The 21,404-nt window shown below is 38.0% G+C and overlaps 1 protein-coding gene across 2 annotated transcripts in view; it reads right to left on the minus strand.

The window, feature by feature from the left end:
• TSG101 (tumor susceptibility 101) overlaps positions 1 to 20,622 on the minus strand; it is a 38,023-nt gene extending 17,401 nt beyond the window's left edge. Inside the window, exons 1-8 of one of the 2 annotated variants that reach the window (XM_081339642.1) lie at positions 20,470 to 20,622; positions 16,603 to 16,687; positions 14,977 to 15,042; positions 13,816 to 13,851; positions 11,272 to 11,435; positions 10,202 to 10,328; positions 4,085 to 4,151; positions 1,689 to 1,786 (exon numbers count right to left, since the gene is read on the minus strand). In XM_081339642.1, coding sequence (XP_081195768.1) covers positions 1,689 to 1,786; positions 4,085 to 4,151; positions 10,202 to 10,328; positions 11,272 to 11,435; positions 13,816 to 13,851; positions 14,977 to 15,042; positions 16,603 to 16,687; positions 20,470 to 20,511 — 685 coding nt within the window. In that variant the 5' untranslated portion in view covers positions 20,512 to 20,622. The remainder of the gene's footprint in view (positions 1 to 1,688; positions 1,787 to 4,084; positions 4,152 to 10,201; positions 10,329 to 11,271; positions 11,436 to 13,815; positions 13,852 to 14,976; positions 15,043 to 16,602; positions 16,688 to 20,469) is intronic. The other variant, XM_081339643.1, reaches the window with a different exon arrangement.
• Between the last annotated feature and the right edge of the window lie 782 nt (positions 20,623 to 21,404).

A 21,404-nucleotide genomic window follows, 5' to 3' on the forward strand; every position in this document is an offset into this window, starting at 1 on the left:
TTCTTCTCTAGTATGTGGAGAGGAATAGTAGACTATGAACAATTTGCAACAGCAGATAAAGTTGATTATTCATTGTAGATCTTGAAGATGTGAAGGTCTTGATGATCTTGACCCTTTAGAATTTCCACTGCTAGTTAAAGTAGCCAAGGTGTGACTACCTTCTTGCTTAAACACAGTGACCATCTTCTTGCTTCAAAGAGGCAATTACAAGATATTTTAATTTTTTAAAAAATCCTAAACCCAAAAGATTGGTGTAATTAGAAACCAGTATCAAAATGTACCACTTTTTAAGCTGAAGTTATCATTAAGATGGTGATCCTATAAATAAATAACTCTGGCAGATACTGATTAACCTGCACAATTTCAAGGGTTGGACTAACCCAAAGATCATTGAGAAAGTCCCCCTTTTTTTGGAGACATGAGTTCAGAATACAGGAGAGGGGCTTTTTCCATGATGCTCCCGAGTTATGGAATAAATTGTGTTGGACACCATACTTAGTTCCGTCTATCTTAGCTTAAGATTTACTTTTTTGAAGATTTTATAATTATTTTAATATTAGGCATTTAATTAAATCTTAATTTGTTTTCTTTTTTTCTGCATTAGCTGACTTGATAATCTTGGCTGAATAGGAAAAAGGGATATAAATATATTCTGGCTTTTCAAACTTGGTGTTGGACTAAATATCATTACAAGGGAATCTTGTCCTGGGCAGCTTTCTGAACTAAACGATGCTGTCCTTCTAAACAAGAGTTTCCAAGATTTTTGTTTAGTTATTGGGAAGGCAAAGTCCAATACAGTTGAATAGATAAAGCCAAGATGTGGTCATAGCTTCCAAGTTTCTAGGACTTTTTTAAAACTGGATTTAACTGTAAATGCAGTATTTGGTCCAATGCAGGTAAGGAATTTTTTCTCATATATGGAATAAAAAACAGCTGATCTGAATTTTTATCTGACAGAAAGTAAATTTCACATACAATAGTCATACATCTATTGAGTATCTACCTGTGAAACTAGATATTTTACTTCTAATATGATGTATCTGTTCAATAATATATAATGAATAGAGATCTAGAGGCCTGTAAATGCAAAGAACATACTGAAGATACTTAACTTCAAGCACAAACATATTTTTAGCAACACTGACTGTCAAGGTTTCCTATGTTTATCTGTAATTATATTCTTTACTATACTGTATTTAGCTGCAGCATTACTTTTTGCATTGTAATGATTACACTCTGGGTATGCCTGGGTATTTGTTAGCATGTTAAAACTCTTCCCAAAATCTAAATGTGAAAACTAAGATTAGCTGCCCAGAATAAGATTAGAGAATAAAACAATTACGTAATTTTGTTCTGTTCTTCAGCTTTAATTCATTTATGACTTGCTAAGATCACAGTTTCAGACACATACAAATTTTATCACATAAAGCAATAAATTAAAAATAAACACTCTTCATGAGTGAAACAGCAGAAATCATTCATTGTTTTGTAAATCAAATACTGGAGAAAAACAATACGTGTGACATATGAATTAGTAAAAAAAAATAAACATTGCTTTTATCATAAGTCTCTTTTTTGTTGCTATGATCAAATTAACAATCTCTGTAAAACTAAGTATTTTGGTTTGTACATTTGCAGATGCAAATCTCATTTTCCACCTCTGAAATGGCTCATTCGAAATTACTCACCCACAGTGGTTACAGGAGGCTGAGAAGGATAATGTGGTGTGCTTGTTGTTGCTGGAAATGGCCCACTAGGTGCAGGATAAGGGTAGCCTGAATAACCACTTGACCAGGAAGTGAAAGGGAAGAAAAAATAGGATTATTGAAGCTTAATGAATTCAGCTATGATCAGATTACAATTGAATCTAGTGATAAATTCATTAATGCTTATATGTTCGAACATTAATTCATGTTATTTTCATTTTTATAAATTAATATTACATTTTCAAACTCGTGCTCGAAACATTTTAAGGGAAAATACCAAACCCAGCTATTCAAGGCTTAGTCTATTGTTAACGGTCTTCATTCTGCTCTGTTACTTTCGTGAAAAGAAAACTTTGTAAACTTTTAAATTATAGCATGGACACCAAGCAGGCTCCTATACCTCTCAGAAAATAAATTTGAATAAATATTTCTCATTAATTTGTGGTCTCATTTCCCATCCTGTACAGTGCTTTCCATAGCCTTTTTGCACTTAGTATTTCACATACAAGAGATCAAAATGAACTACTACTTTTTAACGGAAGAGCAGGCAGAAGAATGCTACAGGGCAAAAAAAAAAACCCAATAAACTGAGTATGTTGCAGGTTTTCTGCCAAGACGGTAAGTACTGAAAACAACGCTAGTAATTCAACTAATTGTGCAATCATTAATTAATAATTAAAATTAAAGAATAATCAAATGAATGCCAATAATGCAGCCCTTAGCTTCCTTCAAAAATATTTTTAAATTTGCCTTGTGTTGTGGTTCTTGGATATTGCTGAATTAGAAGGCTAAGCAATGTAATCAAGCATGATTGCTAGCGAAAATGTTCCTAGTTTTACTGCAAAGCCACAAATTTCAGATCTTCTTTATACATTTGAGAAATTCATAAGGAAAGGAAAAGCCTTGCATTTCCCAATGTCATTTCCTATATTGTCCACTGCTGACTCTATCCCTAGACCAGTGGTAGGCAACCTTGGCTCTTTTATGACTCGTGGACTTCAACTCCCAGAATTCCTCAGCCAGCCATGCTGGCTGAGGAATTCTGGGAGTTGAAGTCCACGAGTCATAAAAGAGCCAAGGTTGCCTACCCCTGCCCTACACCTACATGTGAGAACCGCTCATATATGGGAACATTTGCCTTCTTGTTATATGCATTTGCATGTTAGTGTGGCACAGCAGTCAGAACCTGGTCAAGGATCTCTTACAGAGCACAGTCATTTTTATAGACACCAGAGTTATTACATATATGTGAATTCAACATGCATACATAAATCTTCTGACACTGAACCATATACATGTTTAGGAAAAATCTGGCATCCCTCCAAAATCAGAGACAAGTTCTGAAAGTTTATTAAGACAACTGAAGAAGGTTAAAAACATATATCGGGAACGATAATCAATAGATCAGGGGGAATAAGGATCACAAAACACAATAATCATGAAAGGTGAAAATGAAGATGCAGTGAAAATAATGTATTCCTGTTGAATACAAGCTTCAAGAAGGTTTGGAAGAGACTGGGCTTGTAGTGAAAATATAAGAAAACACACATAAAGAAGATATTAGCTTCTGGAACAACTACAAGAGTTAAGTTAGGACAGAGGAATCTGTCCTAACTTTTCTTGGATGTGATGAAAGCTTCTTCAGAAAAACGGGAGAGAGAAGGGAAAGAAAGGGTGGCTTGGTCATTTGAGCTCTAAGACTATCTCTCCTCAAAGGGGAATGATGCCTCGCCTATTTGTCTGCTGACTTTTCTTGCAAACCACTTACCTACTGCTTAGCAACTATTGATTATCGGCTCAGCATGAGATGCACCACTGTATGTCTAGTTAAGACAAACCACAGAATGAAATCATGTTCTGCAGGTTAATTTAGGATGCAGATGACATGAAGGCTATTTCAAAACTGTGCACAACTGACTTGGAAATCTTCTTTCTCTGAATAATTGCAGAAAGAGTTACCAAACTCAAGTAGATCACCAGCTTGCTGCTTAAACATTTTACGTGTGATACACAAATGAGGTTTTAGATTTCACTACAGACTTTCTACCTAATACGTAAAGTTCTGAAGGTGGAGCTACTGGGTATGAATGAATACACCTTATTCAGGCTTCTGAACAAGCAACACCTAATTTCTGAAAAAGATTCTTGTCTAAAGAAAATTTAGCAAAATCAAGCTAAATTTATTTAAACAATTCCTTTATCTAAATTTATTAAACAGGCACTAATTCAAAAAGAAAAGCTTCATAGGTCCAATTGAGAGTGTATATATTTTTGAAACACAGGCTTAGACTAAGATAACAAAATTCCATCTGAGAATTAGCACAACAGAGCATAATCAAATCACTGTGTTTCTCACTGAGCAAGCATATTTATTTTACCTTGGGTTAGGAGGTGGTCCAGGAGGAAAAGGAGAGATTCCGCTTGGCATTCCTGGCATATAGGAAGCTGAGCACAAAAGCAATTTTGCAAACTTTATCAGTCTGAGATAATAACATATCAAAATGCTACTTTTACAGTGCAGAAGTTTTTTTATAGTAGTAGATTATGGGCTAACAGTTTGGGGAAGGCCATTTTTTTATTAAATATGAGTTTAATAACATACAAACAAAGCCTTATTGAACAAAGTAAGGACTGGCTAGAAGCAGTCCAGTAATAAAACCCAATTCTTGGGATTTTCTTATCTGCTTCCTAGCAGAACTCCACGTGCCTGCAGAACCCATTAATGCTTTTGTGGATGAAAGCCAGGTTGGTATGAAAAAGAAGAACTATAATCAAACAACCTAATGTTTCGAAATATTCCATTTGGGAATACAGTATTTATAAAAACGAACATTTCAGTTGTTTATGACAAATTCTACAGCAGTAATAGACAACATGATGCCTTCTGAGACACTCTTCTAGCATCCATATGACCTTATTTTCAGATTTAATACAAGAGTAGGATGCTTGCTGATAAGCCAAGTTCCAATCTCTAGCGAACTTTATAAGAATGTATCCGCCTAAAGGAATTCTGAGAAAATAAAAGTGTGGCTGCAATGCTATGCTTTACTTGGAAATATGTCCCTCTGCTCAGAAAAAAAGGTCAAAGGGCAAATGGATCTGATAGATTTTATCTTGGCAGATTGGAAGGAATGAAATGGAGCAGTTACACTACTTTTTCCTGGGTAGCAGTTATTTTATAAATAGCTACCTCCAGTTAGAGAGCTATCTTGTGTAGTCTTTTTTTTTTATTGAAAAGTTTTAACATACAATTTTTCTTTAAAAAACCCCCCTCCCCCTCCCTTCACCCTCCCCCCCCTATTTCCTTAAAATCCAGTTTAATATGTTGGAAGTAACAATGTGGATGTTGGGAAAAAACAAATGAAATTTAACAGATAAATGTTTAAATGACACCTCCCATGTGCCAATTTAACCTACTTAAACTGTATTTTAATCCTTTATCATTATAGTTTGTTACTGTACCAACTCTTGTTTTATCTAACATCTAGCCTGAATAAATTTCTGGAAAATCTGGTCATTAATGTGCAAATTATATTCCTATAATTAGTAAAACTTTACTTTTTTACTCAAAGTCATTTATTAACTAGAGGATTTCAAACTATATATTTGACTGACATCTACTGGCAGAGACAAAGAACTTATTATGCATGTGCTTGGCAGTATGCATCTTGAAAATTTTACTCCTGAGGGATCTAACAAAAATAGATTTCTCCTCTATGTAACATAGAAACATATTTTCATATTGCAAATAATTTTTATTAAATTAGTGAACATACAATGTATTATGAAAATAAACCCTACATCCCTACAGCAGAAATTACAACAAAGCTACTAACATTTATAAAAAAAAACATGAAACTCACATACTTTGGACATACAAATGGAAAAAATATTCTTGGCCAAATTGAAAGAATCAGAAGAAAAGGAAGACTGGATAAGTTAAGGAGAAGCATCCACAGCAATGGTCATTGGCTTCAAAATATCAGGCACAACCTCACTCCTTTTTAATGTATGTTCAGGAAAATGAAAACCACCATCACTGTACAAAAACTGTAACACAACTGAGAAATCCTTCTTGTTTCATACGTATTCCTTCCACAGGAAAAAATCACCATTAACTTAACAAGCTGTTTAAAATATTTCAGTAGCAATGTTAGCAAAATGTATTTAAAAGTGATGCAATGATCATTTTCCATGTTATTTCTTCCCCACAAAATTAGATAGTTTCAGCTACCTATTAATATTGTTTTTCATTTGGTTATTGATACAGAAATAATCTTACCTAATCAACATATTTTCCTGGGATAATAACTCCCCAGGTATTTAACAGATGATGGACAAGAGATAATGTTGATATATCTGTTAAGAATTTCTTACCAATTCATGTAATACTTGACTTATTTCATTTTACCTCACACCCAGAATATTTAACATGTAATTCTATCATTTGCAAAACATTAGAATACTAAATTATTAACTTCTGTTAAAAGTCTAAATTTCTGCATTACCTGCATCAAAAACTTAATTAGCATTATATCAAAGAATTTTTCTCCATCCAATTAAACTAAAATTGATGATTCAAGTTTATGAAGATACAAAATTAGTATCGGCCAAAATGTTATCTGAGAGATGGCACCTTTTATATAACCAATTTTATGGGATAGATTATTGTAAATAATACCTTCTATAATCTTCACAGATATAACTGAGATATCAGTCAAGAATTTTACAATGGATAAGGTTATCAAACTTTAAAACTAAAGCTATGAAGTTGGCCCAATCTTATTTATATAAGATATTCAATATAACTCCAAAAGTATGGCATATTCTCTCTATTTTCTTAGATCACTCTATAATTATTTCATAACTGGCCTGGGGGGGGGGGCTCTGAAATTTATTCAATTTAATAATTTTATAGCTTTCCTATAATATAGTAGATGGAGCTAAATGCTTATCTGTATAATGAAGATTTCTGGAAGCTACAGCATTTTAAAAAGTATCCATGTGCTCTGTGGCAGGATTAGTATTTGCAGAACCAAGGAGCACTCAGTGTATTGGAAAAGGCTGATACACCATTTATTACTATTATAAAATATAGAGAATAGAATTAGAACTGAAAGGGACTTTGGAGGTCTTCTAGTCTAGCCCCCTGCTCAAGTAGAAGAACCTACACGATTTCAGACAAGCAGCTGCCCAGTCTCTTCCAGTGATAAAGCGCCTACAATTTCTGAAGGCAAGCTGTCACTGGTTGTTTGCACTGTTAGTAAGCTTCTCCTTAATTCCAGGTTACTTCTCTCTTTGATTAGTTACAACCACTGTTTCTTGTCCTGCCCTCTGGTGCTTTGGAGAATTCGATCCCCTCTTCTTTGTGGCAATCCTTCAAATATTGGGATATTGCTATCATGTCACCCCTAGTTCTTCTTTTCTCTAGACTAGCCAAACCCAAATCCTGCAACCGTTCTTCATAAGTTTTAGTCTCCGGGCCTTCGGTCATCTTAGTTGCTCTTCTCTGAACTTTTTCCAAAGTCTCAACATCTTTTTTGTAGTAAGGTGACCAAAATTGCTGGCAGTATTCCAGGTGTGGTCTTACTAGGGTTTTATAAAGTGGTATTAATACTTCATATAATTTTGCATTCTATGCTTCTGTTTATACAACCCAGGATTGTATTAGCTTTTCTAGCTGCTGCTGCGCACTGCTGGCTCATCCACTAGGACTCCAAAGTCCCTCTCATAGTTACTGTTTTTGAGCCAGATTTCGCCTAATCTGTATTTGTACCTTTAGTTTTTCCTGCCTCAAAGTAAAACTTTGCTTTTCTCCATATTAAATTTCATGTTGCTGGATAGCAGCCGTTATTCAAGTCTGTCAAGATCTTTTTTGGATCCTGAACTTGTCTTCTGGGGTGTTGGCTATTCCTGCCAGTTTGGTGTCATCTGCAAATTTGATGAGTTCCTCTGCTATTCCCTCATCTAACTCATTTATGAAGATATTGAAGAGTACTGGGCCTAACACAGAACCTTGTGGTACCCCACTGCTTACTTCCCTTCCATGTAGATGTAGTAGCATTAAGGACTACTTGATGAGTACAGTTTGTCAGCCAGCTACAAATCCATCTGGTGGTGATGTAGTCTATTTCACATTTTTCTAGCTTACCAAGAAGTAGATTGTGGTCTACTTTGTCGAAAGCCTTGCTGAAATCTAAGTATACCTTGTCCACAGCATTTTGCTGGTCTGCTAATTTAGTCACTTTATCAAAGAATGAAATAAGATTGGTTTGGCATGATCTGTTTTTAACAAACCCGTGCTGACTACTAGTTATAACTTTGTTTCTAGATATTTGCAGATCTGTTTTTTGATTATCTTTTCCAGGATCTTTCCAGATATTAATGTTAGACTGATTGGTCTGTAGTTTCCTGGGTCTGTTTTTTTTTTTCCTTTCTTGAAGATAGGAACTACATCAGTCCTTTTCCAATCCTCAGGTACTCTCCCATGCTCCAGGGTTTTTGAAAGATATGGTACAATTGTTCTGAGATAACATCTGCCAACTTCTTCAGAACTCTAGGATGTAATCTGTCAGGTCCCAGTGATTTATATTAATTAAGATTAGATAGGTGCTCTTTTACCCTTTTCTTGCTTATTTCAATTTTTATTTCTAGGCTGTCTTTTACAATAGTTTTTTTGGTAGTTTGGGCTATAGTTTCTTTTTGCATTAAGACTGATGCAAAGAATGAGTTAAGCAGCTCTGTTTTCTCTCTACTGCCTGTTACTTCCTTGCCATCTTCTCCCTTTAGTGGACCAACTGTTTCCTTTTCTTGATATTAATATGTTGAAAGAAACTTTTTTTTTATTATCTTTGACTTTTGTTGCAAGTCTTTCTTTATTCTGAGCCTTTGCTTTCCTGACTTCATCTTTGCAGGTTCTGGCTATCTGCTGATATTCTGCCTTAGTTATGTGTCCCTCTTTTCATTTTTTGAACGTGTCCTTTTTGTCTTTCAGTTTATCAGAGAGATCGTTGTGCAACTATGCTTGTTTCTTCTTGATTTTTTTTGTTTTTCTTTTTCAGTGGTATTGTGCTGGACTGGGCTTTTATATGATCGCATTTTTCAGAGTTCCCACGCTTCTTGAGTTATTTGCCCCTTTAGAATTTTCATCCATGAAATCTTTCCTAGGGTCTGAGTTTGTTATAATCAGCTCTTTCAAAGTTTAAGACACTGATTGGATTATGTTCTATTGCTTGTGTTTGCATATTTAATTCCACTATGACGTGGTCACTTTCCCCCAAGGTTCCGGCATCTTCAACTCCCTCTATCACTTCTTCTCTATTAGTAAGAATTAGGCCCAGTATAGTTTTTCTTCTAGTTCTCTCCTCTACCTTTTGGATGACAAAGTTGTTGGCTAGGTTGGTTAGGAATCTGTTTGATCTCCCACTTGCTGCAGAGTTAAAGTTAGGGTTAGGAACAGATTGCCTTCAGAAATCGTGGGCGCTCCATCACTGGAGATTTTTAAGAAGAGACTAGACAGTCACTTGTCTGAAATGGTGTAGGTTCTCCTGCTTGAACATGGGGTTGGATTAGAAGACCTCCAAGGTCTTATTCTATTCTATTCTATTCTATTCTATTCTATTCTATTCTATTCTATTCTATTCTATTCTATTCTATTCTATTCTATTCTATTCTATTCATTCTATTCTATTCCTATTCTTCTGATTGGTTGGGTGGCCTGTAATATACAGCTATGGCAATGTCACTCTTTTTTCCTTTTATATTGACCCATAATACATTCTAGAGGGGTTTTATCTTTGATCATGAGCATCTCTGTAGATATGTAGCGTTGCACTTACATATAGTGCAACTCCACCTCGTCTTTTTGTAGATCTGTTTCTTTTGAACAATTTGTATCCATCCATCAGTACATTCCAGTCGTGGGTTTCATCCCACCAATGTTCTGTAATGGTATATCATGCCTACCCTCGTGTACTATTGCTTCTAGTTCACCCTGTTTGTCCCCGAAGCTTTGAGCATTAATAAAGCATTTAAGAGTTTTATGCCTGCCCATGAGTATGTTTCCTGCATCTCCTACGTTGTTTTGAGTTTTTCTTTTTTTCTCATCACTCCCTACCTCATTGTTTGTTTCCTTGAGATTTATGATTGCTTTTGTGTTCTAGAGATTCTAAAGATTGGTCACTCTCCCCACCCCTTCCCAATTTTAGTTTAAGGCCTTTCTGATGAGTTGGGCCAGTTTCTTCTTTCCCGAGTACATTTTTCTCTGTTTTCATGAGGTGCAGCCTATCCCTTGCTAGCTTGGTACCTTAGCCATTAGGCCAAAACTGGCTCTACTGTAACAATTAAAATTATGACAATAATTCTTGCAACTGTTGTCATTCTGTAATAACCAAAATACAGTGTCATAATAGCAGGACTCTTTCAGTGAAACAACCCAAAAATACATGTTTACACCCACGGTTATTCACATATTATAATGGTTGTAAGATCCTTACTATTTGGTGGCCCTGTTGCTTGGTAAGGTGGATAGGAAGCTGAAATGGTTGGTCGAGAAAAGACAGGAGGTTCCTCTCCAAACACCACAATCATAACTTGAATCAGTCCTATCAAATCTGATTGTGGCTGGAAGTTAAAGCAGAGAAGATGGTTATTTTTTCTTCTTCTACAAAAATAGTTTGGTTGCTCACTATCTGTACCAACAGATTCGTCATCTCCCCAGTTGCTGAAACATTAGCTGGTTTTTCTTTTCTTCTAGGTTTTAATTTAATTTAATTTAATTTATTAATATTTCTATACCGCCCTTCTCCCGAAGGACTCAGGGCGGTGTACAGGGCAAGAATAAAACAAGAGTTACAAAAATTAAAAGATAATTAAATACATGCCCATAAAAACAGTTGATACATTAATAAAAACCCCAATAAAATGATAATAAAAAACCCCACCAATCCCCCCTCAGGCCAGGCCGGCTTGTTCGAACAGGTATGTTTTCAGATCGCGGCGAAAGGAGCGAAGATCGGGCGCCGTCCGGAGCTCAACTGGTTCCATAGCTCCGGGGTGCCCACAGAGAAAGATCTCCCCCTGGGGGCCACCAATCTACATTCTCTGACCGGTGGCACCCTGAGGAGTCCCTCTCTGTGGGAACGCACAGGGCGGAGGGAAGTTGACGCCGGCAGCAGGTGTTCCCTAAGGTACTCCGGACCCAGGTTAAAGTTTCATTCACCTTAGTAGTCATTCAATTAACAGAAGCTGTCAAAAATTTTTTAAAAATAACACACCACTGGGAACATGCTTCATGACACTGTGAATTCACACCAATGAATTATACTAATTATAGGCAACATCAATGGTTATTTCAATTGCAATTCTTAATAACACCAAAGGAAACACCACAAAACTTTTAATATTTAAACTTTGTAAGATTCTAACATTATATTCAACTGAGCCCCAAGTGTCCAAGTTCATTTTCCCATTATATTCAATAGCCAGAGGAATATGAAATGAAACTAATATTTATATCTCAAAATGGCTTATGATTAATGCTTAAAAACCTTAAAATTATACTTACATGTTTCCATTCATGTAGATAAGGAAGATATATCCTGCCATTTGCATCAACATGTTTCCCAGTTTTAATCGTCATCGAACTAGTTGGCTTAACGAAACAAATTGGGGGATTGAATGGATATGTATCCAGTAGCCACAGACATATTGGGATATTGTAAATGTTGCCTAAAGAGATTTTAAAAAATAATGTTCTATTTCCTTGTTGATAATAAATGGTACCGTGATGAAATACTCAGGTGGCATATTTGTTACTATATTTAAGTGCATAGGAATGTGTTGAAACACAAAACTGAAGCAGTTTTATAAGCACATACAACATGGCTCTGGAAATTAATAAACAAGGTATTATGAAAGCAAGTCCATTATCCCAAGCATCTGATACTTAGTTACCCTGCATATAACAATACTCATTTGTCTACTTTTAATACTAGTGAGTTTATATGCATTTTATCACACTGAATCTTCTAATCCTCCTCAGCCCTCAGAAACCAAAACAAAAATTTTAGATATTCACCACCCCTCCCCACTTTCCATTATCTATTCCAGACAAATGATGAAGAGCTAAAGTTTTTGAGGAGCTAGTTTGGAGTGGATGAAGATGAGAAGGGGGGGGGAAATGTTATTTACACACAATACGGAGACTGGCTGGGAGTTCTGGCAAGGTAGGTATAAGCATGCAACCTGTTCTGGAAGAGTAAACTTCTAGTTCAACATTGAACCTGTATCAAATTGCTTGTAGAGAATCAAAGGAATAGCTCCTAATGTCTTTTGTAAACATGTCCCTGAAAACTGGAATTGTTATAATTGGTAACGGCAACAGCAGCAGCCTATGACATAGCTAACTTTGAAGATAGTCACACAAATGTGGAACAGATAGCCACATTTAACATATCCCAGGAGGTCAATTTCTATGAATAATATATGGGTAATTTTTTAATCCAATCTGATTGGATGTAACTTGCCCATATTGTCATCTATTTTCTGCTGATCAGTTGTCTGAAGGCAGGGAATGTTCCGGGAGATTGAGATTATTAAAAAAAATGTTCAGTCTTAATACTGATATCTCAACCTAAATCTCGCCAACCCTCACGGCACCTCTCCCATACTCTCCCTGATCCATATAAAAATGCTCACACACCATCCCCAGCCTTGCACAACACCACACGGATCCCCTTGCACCCTTCCTGACCCAGCTGGTGCCTCATTCAATTGGCCACAATCACTCTCATGGGACTAATTGGATCTGGCATTCTGTAAGTTAGCCCATTTGAGAGGTCTTGGTTCAAAAACTTTTGCTCTATGATGCACAGTTTTGCCCGATTGAAGGTTACAAACAGCCAAGGGACTTCTAGTGATATGTAAGTATTAACATCAACCCTCAAAATTAGCAAATAAGCGTTCGGCAATATTAGCATTATGACAATGATACAATGTTTTTATCACAGACTCCACTACGATTTTAAAAAGCAGTGAGGATAATAGTACTATTTTGTACAAAACACTTGCTAAGAATTTTGGGACACCCCCCCCCCCACCTTAAAATTCCAAGCTTTACAAAATGACTTTTTTTCTAGGAATTTCAAAGAATCAACGTAGCAATTTTAAACAATTAGGGATATTCTAAACCAGGACTTGAATTATTATCTTTATTAACTAACTCTCCCACGTGGCTTCTAAAACTTGCATTATTAGTCAGAGCTTAGGATATATGTCTTGGATCTGGACTGTAAAGCTGAACCCAGCAGAATTTCTGCTCTCATTCCTTTAGGAAACAATATTTCTGAACCAGCTAAGTACACAGATGAGTTTATGATTTCTAAATTCTGCAATGTATTCTGCTTTTGTGTTTTGATATCCAATACACTGCTATCTTGGAAAAGAGTTATTATATAAGAACCTGCTCCTATAAAACTGAAGTAGTGAAATCTCTGGTCCAAGTGTTCTTATACTCTTTATCATTGCAGAAAGTTGATACAGATTAATAGCACCTTATGAACAAACTCTCCCAGGTAAGCTGACCAATTCTGTGCTCAACTTCTATCTGATCAGGATTCAGGGATAACTGCAACAAGATAGTCAAGTTCACCATAGCAACCAGCAGAATATGCTATCAATTACAATATGCTATCAATTACAAGATTTCCCTGTGCCATGAAAGCTCAAAACCTCTTTGTAAATAGGGTTCTACTCAAAATTCCTGCCGTCTCTCATCACCGATTCCACTAAGTCATTGAGCTTCTTCTGTTATGTTAGTGCTAAATGAAGTGTAACACATTTAAGCTAATTTAATACTATTGCAGTTAATCATATTGGTATCTGTGAGCATCATAACAGACAGATATGTAGAGGTTATGCAAAACATTCAAATGAGATGCTTCAAAATAGTTGGGAGCGTAGATAATATATCTTTGAATCACCATCAGCCCCATCTTTTGAAAAAAAACACGAGAAGCTCTTTCATTGGGTATGGCAGATGCATAGCTTTGTTTTCAAACCATCTCATTCAAATGCCTTGTATAGTTATATTAAAGAGGCTTGTATCTACCTGGACTTTGCCAGCTCTGTTCCAAAGTAATGCCACCTAACCGCATGAGAAGAGATAGGACATTATAAATGGTTTTGCTTTGAGATAGTAATTTTTAGATTGCAATAAGTCTGTGTTTTCGTTTTGCTTTCACCGTTCTGATTTAAAGCAACCTACAGAGGTATCTGTTCTGTACCAGCCTGCTACCGGCCCTGCAGATAAGGCAGGGACAACCCCTTTTACAAGAAGGCAAGAGGCTGGAACTAAGCCTGCCAAATTTATTAACATAAAAACATAAACAGAGCAAAGAGAGCAAACACGAACCATGAAACAGGAACTATTCAGACGGTTGCCTTCAGCAAACCAGCCCTCCCACGCATTCCCCTTTTATACAGTTCAGGGCGTGGCTTCTCTCTGCCTCCTTCCGAGGTGCCCCAATGCCTTCCTCTGTTTACTCCTGATTGACTGCCTCCTGCGTTGGGCGTCCTTGAACAGGGCCAGCTGTGGGTCATCTTCATCCACGCTGTCAGGCTCACACAGCTGGGTCTGTGTTGTAACCAGGTGGGAGGGGCCTGGCTGAGGGCTCTCATCAGCAAGCTCTCCAACCCCCTCAGCAACCTCTCCAACACCCCCCTCCTCCTCCTCTGAATCATCCGACCCAAATGCCGAACCCACAGGCTGACCCTGAATCACAACAGTATCTGAAATGCCCAAACTAAATACAATGTTACAGAATGAAGAAATACGGTTTATGAATTAACTATGGCAGTCCTCGATTTATGATCATAACTGAGTCCAGAGTTACAACTGTAAGCCATGCAGAGGTTAAGCAGGGTTTTACTACTTTTTTTTGCGGTCGTCATTAAGTGAACACCACAGCCAGTAAACCAATCTATTTTAACCAATGGGCATGTTTTGCCAGAAACTGGCAAAAATGCCAAAACTCAAGACGCTGCAAAAGACTGTAAATGTGAGCTGAAATGTGATCATGTGACCGCAGTGCAGGCATGCACACCTGGCTGTCAGAACTCCAGAACCGTGTTACAGTGTCTTTTTTTTGGGGGGGGGGAGTCCACTGTAACTTTGAATAGTTGCTAAGTGACTGATCATTAAGCGAGGATTACCTATACAGAGACGGCGGTTTCAAATAATCTATGCAAACTGTTCAAAATATATACATACCTCTGTAACTTACAGGAATAGTTCCAGTGAGGCTCATCAATTCTCTCGATGAACCATCATTAAAAACTGAAAAGAAGCATTGATTTATTCAACATACAGATCACAGACATTGAGCATACCAACAAGAATAAGCATATCAACTCAGTATTAATACGGTACTTTATTCTGACCAGAAATAAGCGCACAGCTTCTCTAGGAAAATAAACACACTACGGTGTAAAGGGTTTGGCATGCCGTTTGTGACTTTTATAGATAGCCATAAATTTTTCACTATGGATTCTATGGCAACTGCAGTTTGCCAGATACTGCAACTCAAGAAAATTATACTCTTTTAAAAATGAAGCGGTTGTGGCAATTTTCAAAACAGATTTCAAGTGAAATATGTGCTCTAAATCAGGTGTTCCCAGCCAGGGGTGCGAGACGAAAACTTGGGTTTTCAAAATTATAGTGTATATGCATAATTTGTTGCTGTTATTTTGAACTTTTTTAAGTGGTGCAAGAATATATCAGAAGCATTCTAGGGGTGCAGGGTATAGAAAAGGTTGGGAACCACTACTCTAAATGAAGAATATATCATTTTTTTCTACCTTACTTGAATATTTTCTTCGTCAAATGAGCGACTACTTCTACTAGTCGAAATAATGACTACTTCTAGTATTAGAAAGTAAAACAAGATTGTGTGTTAGCTTCATGACCTGACATCACTCACTAAAATACCTTAATCATGAGATGAGCGCATAATCTTGTTTCACTCCTTCAGTACAGGTAGTCCTCACTTAACAACCACAATGAGAAGCAGCAACTCCATTCTAAGTGATACAATAGTTAAGTAAAACATCATGCCACTATACCTGACTTACAATGTCCGTTTTGTTGTGGTTATTAAGAGAATCAGCCGCACTCATTAAGGGAATCATCAAGTGACTGAGACTTGAGTTCATTGTAGCTCCTCACTGACTATGCTTATTAGAAGACAGCTATGAAGCTCGCAAATGACAATCATGTGACTATGGGACGCCGCTATGGCCGTAGGCTTGAGGACCAATCCTAGTCACTTTTTCAGCGCTGTTGTACAAGTAGTCATTGACTTATGAGCATTCAGTGACTTTTCAAAGTTATGATGGTGCTGAAAACACCAGTCTTTTCACTATCACAATTATCACAATATCCCCAAGGTCACATGATTGCAATTCGGATCTTGGCAACTGGTGTGTATTTACGACAGCTGCAGTCTCCTAGGGTTACATGATTGTCATTTGTGCCTTTCCATCTGGCCTCCAAACAAGCAAAGTCAACGGGGAATGTCGCAAATCAAAATAACATGCCTTCTTAACAATTGCAGTGATTCGCTTAACAACGGCAAAACAGGTATAAAATTGGGTGCAGTCACTTAATGCCTCACCTAGTGACTGCATGACTTCAATAATGAATTTCCCAATTCCAATGTGGTTGTAAGACAAGAACTAATTTTAACCTTGAAGGGTCACTAAACAGGGTAGTTGTTAACTGAGGAATACCTCAGCAAAACTATTTCTATGCAATGCAATAAACTGACTAGATATTCCTATAAAGTAGTTGAAAGTTAAGAAAAATCATACTGCAAAAATACGGAAGACAGCAATTTACCATAGTTATCCATAACAGGTTTGAGATCTTTGTACTGGCCAGTAACACTGACAGTTTCCTGAACAGCCAGGTCTCTGTACTTGTACTAGAGAAAAGAAAAATAACATTTTAAAACACTTCTCACTAACAGCAAGCCCACAAATCAGCTCACTAGAATTTCAACTCCAGTGTTTGGATCTTCTATTTCAGGTTATGACAGATGAAGTTCTATTATCACAACAAGCTTTCCCTTAAAACATTTTTACCTGTGAAATTGTTCTGTTGGATTATCAACAGGAATTGCAGAGCAAACATGATTATCAGGGACAGTTAAAATGTTATCTCATAGAGAAGAGAAGATTGTTCAAACCTGGTTCCAATATGGTCAATTACGGGCCAGGTGGAAAGAAGATCAGAAAATTGGTTTTTCAATGACTGATGAAAATCTGGTAAAGCAAATTAGAAATCAGGGTCCAGCCCATATCAAACGGATATATCTTGCATTGATAGAAATTGACTCAGAAACAGAACTTGTTAAAGATTGCATGATAAAGTGGGCTCAGAATATTCAAGAAGTTATTACAATGGATACTTGGGAAAAGATCTGGGTGAGAAACATAAAATTTACGCAAGCTCAAAATTTAAGAGAGAACTTTTATAAAATGTTTTATAGGTGGCATTTAGATCCCAAAAAGCTTGCAAGTATGTATCCGAACTATCAGCCTAAATGTTGGAGGTGTGGTGGCGAAGACGCAACGTACTTTCACATATGGTGGACCTGTAAAAAAGTTAAAGCATTTTGGATTAAAATCTGGTGGAACATGCAGAAGATATTTAAGAAAAGGATAAAGTTTTGTCCGCAATTGTTTTTACTGGGCATAATTACTGATACTACTGTTGTGGACACTAAGTTGATGTTGAACTTAATTACGGCAGCAAGACTTTTAGTAGGTCAATATTGGAAGAAGGAGGAACTGCCGACTATAGAAGAATGGACTTTAAAAGTTTCTAACCTGGTGGAAATGGCAAAGATTTCGGCGCATTTGAAAGACCATTCGCAACAACGTTATATTACAGAGTGAAAAAAATGGATTGATTATATCCAGAATAAATATGGGACTAAAAAGTTTCATTTAGCATTTGAATAAGTATTGATGTGATATTTGTATTGCTTGTAGTCACTCTATAAGAGCTAAGGTGCGATAGACTTAATAGTTCATTGTTGTTAGCATATGGTTGTTTATGATTGTTTCTACTTTTATACCTTGTATTTAGCTCTGGGAAGTCGGGGACGGGGAGGGGGTTGGGTAGGGCTGGGAAGGGGGTGGGTGGGTGGGGGTTGTTAAAGATAAAATGTATTGAAAAACTTTCCATTAAAACACTTCACGTGGAAAAAAATGTTATCTCATGATACAAATTTGAAATTAGAATGATCCTATTCGATTTTATTTATATGGAGGTCCAGAAGGTAAAGACATTTTGTAATTGAATCAACATTAGGCAAAGCATGTTGAAATTATGTAATGTGTAAGTAAAAAAGAGTTAAGTGCTTAGGATAATCCAGAAGTTGGAGAATTCCCAGCACTCCTTATTGCTATTCATTCCTATATGGTGCTGGAAAAGGACTCTGGAGATAGATGTATGTAGACCATAGACTTCCAATTCTTAAGATGGAAGGATATGGGCTTTATCCAATGGGGCCATTCCACATAGAGAATGGCTTCTACCACTTCAGCCTATTACTGCTAAGCTTGTAAGCCGCCCTGAGTCTTCGGAGAAGGGCGGGATATAAATGGAATTAAAATAAAATAAAAATAAATAAAATACTTGTTTCCTGCATTCTTTGCTTTGGAGAGTTGGGTGATTTGCAGGAAAGAAAATGTGGGGATAAAAATAAGAAAAACTCCTGCTACATGACCAGAGAGTTGTATTTCCATAACATCAGAAACAGTTTATCTATTTCATATATACGAAGAGACACATATAGAAACCTGTATGTGTGCAGTAATTATTAATCATTATTGAACAGATCAACTGATTGCAGAGATAGACAGCAAACTATAAATACTATTTCTGTTCTGTCCCAGCCTATGTGAGTCCTTATTAACTCACAAGGACAAACCCCTCTTTTAACAAGTAGGCTGGAAATGCAGGAAAAACAAACCCCTATTATTTACAGTCCTGCAAAATGTCCCAAAAGCAAAGGTAAACAGAACACGATGCAAATGGAGAATTGTCCAAAGGCAAACAGAACACGATTCAGAGAATTGTTCACAGGCAGGGCAAACAGTACATGATTCCATGAAACTTGAGCCCTTTGCAAACGGTTGCCTTCGGCAACCAGCACCGCCCACACCTTCCTTTTTTATTATGCAGCCCCAAGGCGTGGCTTCTCAATGCCTTCTCCTCCTCCCTTGGAGCCGCCGCATTGCCTCCCTCTGTCCTGCTCTTGTTGCCTGTCCGCGTTTGTGAGCATCTATGATGTCTTCCAGCTGTGAGTCCTCAGTCTGACTCAGCTTCACAGCACAGCTGGGTCTCAGCCTGAGCACAAGTGGAGGGGCCAGGCTCTTCATCAGACTGTAAGTACTGGAGCTCATCAGAGCCTTCCTCCGATTTTGATGGCTCTCCAGGCCCCTCCTCCTCCTCCTCCTCTGATTCCCCGGACTCAGCTGCCCGGTCCACTGGCTGGCACAGAATCACAACAATTTCCTAATAAATTTGTCAGTCTGTTTTCTCAATATCACTCAATATTAAAACCAGTTAATCTTATATTTGTGGACCAAGCAGGATTAAATAAGTATGTGTATGCAAACACGCACATATTGTTACCTTGTGGTTTACAAAAACATCCACCACCTTTATAAAATATTGATAAACATTGTCTACATACAATATGTAACAATCACATTAGATACATTTCTCTGCCAACCCTTCAAAATGCAGCATCCACAACAAACCAAGATGATGCCAAAACGACAACATTCATTGAGTTGCAGCATTCGCATGATGCCATTTGCACGCATTGTCATTTGCTCTTCTCAGCCTATATCAAAGTGGCATATAAGGGTTTTTATACGCTACCAAATCCAGGTGATACGGAGTGCACATAAAAGGCAGAAAATCAAAAGAGGGGGAAACCCTCAGATATTAAAAAATCGTATTTATTAAAGTGTTAGAGAAGCCTAACTTCTTACACCAAATTCACCTTTCAAATGCATGAAAAAAATAGTTTTTTAAAAAAGTTTATTTTTACTTCCTTGTATTTAAGTTAAGCCCTACTATGCAGCAAATTTCCAAGAAATAATCGAAAATAAGGAGCGGCTAATTGGAAAAATTTTCTGGGGGTGGGGGTGGGGGGAAAGGAAACAAAACAAAACAAGGGGAGACTAACTGAAAACTTGGAAAAGGCAAACCAAGCAAAGGCTTGCAGAGAAAGGCCAGTGGCTAGTCGTGTTGAATTTAGAGCTGACTGTTGGAACAGGTAAGGCGCCCAAAGTTTAGTCACTTTTTATTTGTGGGTGCAAAAGCTGGTCTCTGACGAGGAAGCGGCAAGCACTGTCAGTGAAAGAGAGAAAAGTGAAAGGCTAACGCAGGGGTAGGCAACCTCGGCTCTTTTATGACTCGTGGACTTCAACTCCCAGAATTCCTGAGTCAGCCTAGCTGACTCAGGAATTCTGGGAGTTGAAGTCCACGAGTCATAAAAGAGCCGAGGTTGCCTACCCCTGGGCTAACGCCTGGGAAGGATCCCCCGTCTCCAAAGGGAGGACGCTTCTGCTTTTTTGCTCTGCCGCAAAGAAACCGGGCAGAGGCCTTCAAAGGGGGCGACTGGGCTCAGCCGACTCAAGGCTGCTTTGAGAAAGACGGTTCAGGAGCAGGCCGGCGGTTTACCTTAGCAAGCATTTTCTTCAGCTGACTGTCGGGCAAGGCCATGCTGGCGGTGGTGGCGGCGGCGGTCCCTCCCTTGGTCGCGCTACCTCTACGACCTCCTCCCGCTACTCTAACTCCCGGATGGACGCCAAGCTCCGCTTCCGAAAGCCTCCGCGATCCGTTTCCGCTCGGCGATACCGCGAAACGTCACTTCCGGCGCCTAACACACACTCCTCTCTCTCTCTCTCTCTCTCTCTCTCTCTCTCTCTCTCTCTGCCTGCCCCCCCCCCCGCTCCAAGCCGACCAGCGAAAATAGTAATAGAGTTTTGAGTTTAGCCCCTCTGCAAAGCCACATCATAGAGAGGATGGCTGGGCGATCCGATTTTACAGCCTGTTCTGGGTTGTAGATAACTGGATCGAAATGGGCTATGGTAATCACTAAGGGTGACTAAAAGCAGAAAGAGATTCTAGTCCTAGAAAACAACAACTATTCGGTGAACTTCCTAATTGTGAGAACAGTTAATCAGTGGAAAGGCTTGCCTTCAGAAAGCAACAAAGAGGATTGGGGGACTGGAGGCTAAAACACATAGGGAACGGTTGCTGGAACTGGATATGTGTAGTTTAATGAAGAGAAGGGTGAGGGCTGACATGATAGCAGTGTTCCAATATCTCAGGGGCTGCCACAAAGAAGAGGGAGCCAAGCTATTCTCCAAGGCACCTGAAAGCAGGACAAGAAGCAATGGATGGAAACTAGTCAAGGAGAGAAGCAACCTAGAACTAAGGAGAAACTTCCTGACAGTTAGAACAATTAACCAGTTGGACAACCTGCCTCCAGAAGTGGTGAATGCTCCAACACTGGAAGTTTTTAAGAAGAGAATGGACAGCCATTTGCCTGAAATGGTATAGGGTTTCCTGCCTGAGCGGGGGGGGGGGGGGTTGGACTAGATGACCTCCAA

The sequence above is a fragment of the Vipera berus genome, assembly GCF_964194415.1.
Source record: "Vipera berus genome assembly, chromosome: 1".
Taxonomy (NCBI): domain Eukaryota; kingdom Metazoa; phylum Chordata; class Lepidosauria; order Squamata; family Viperidae; genus Vipera; species Vipera berus.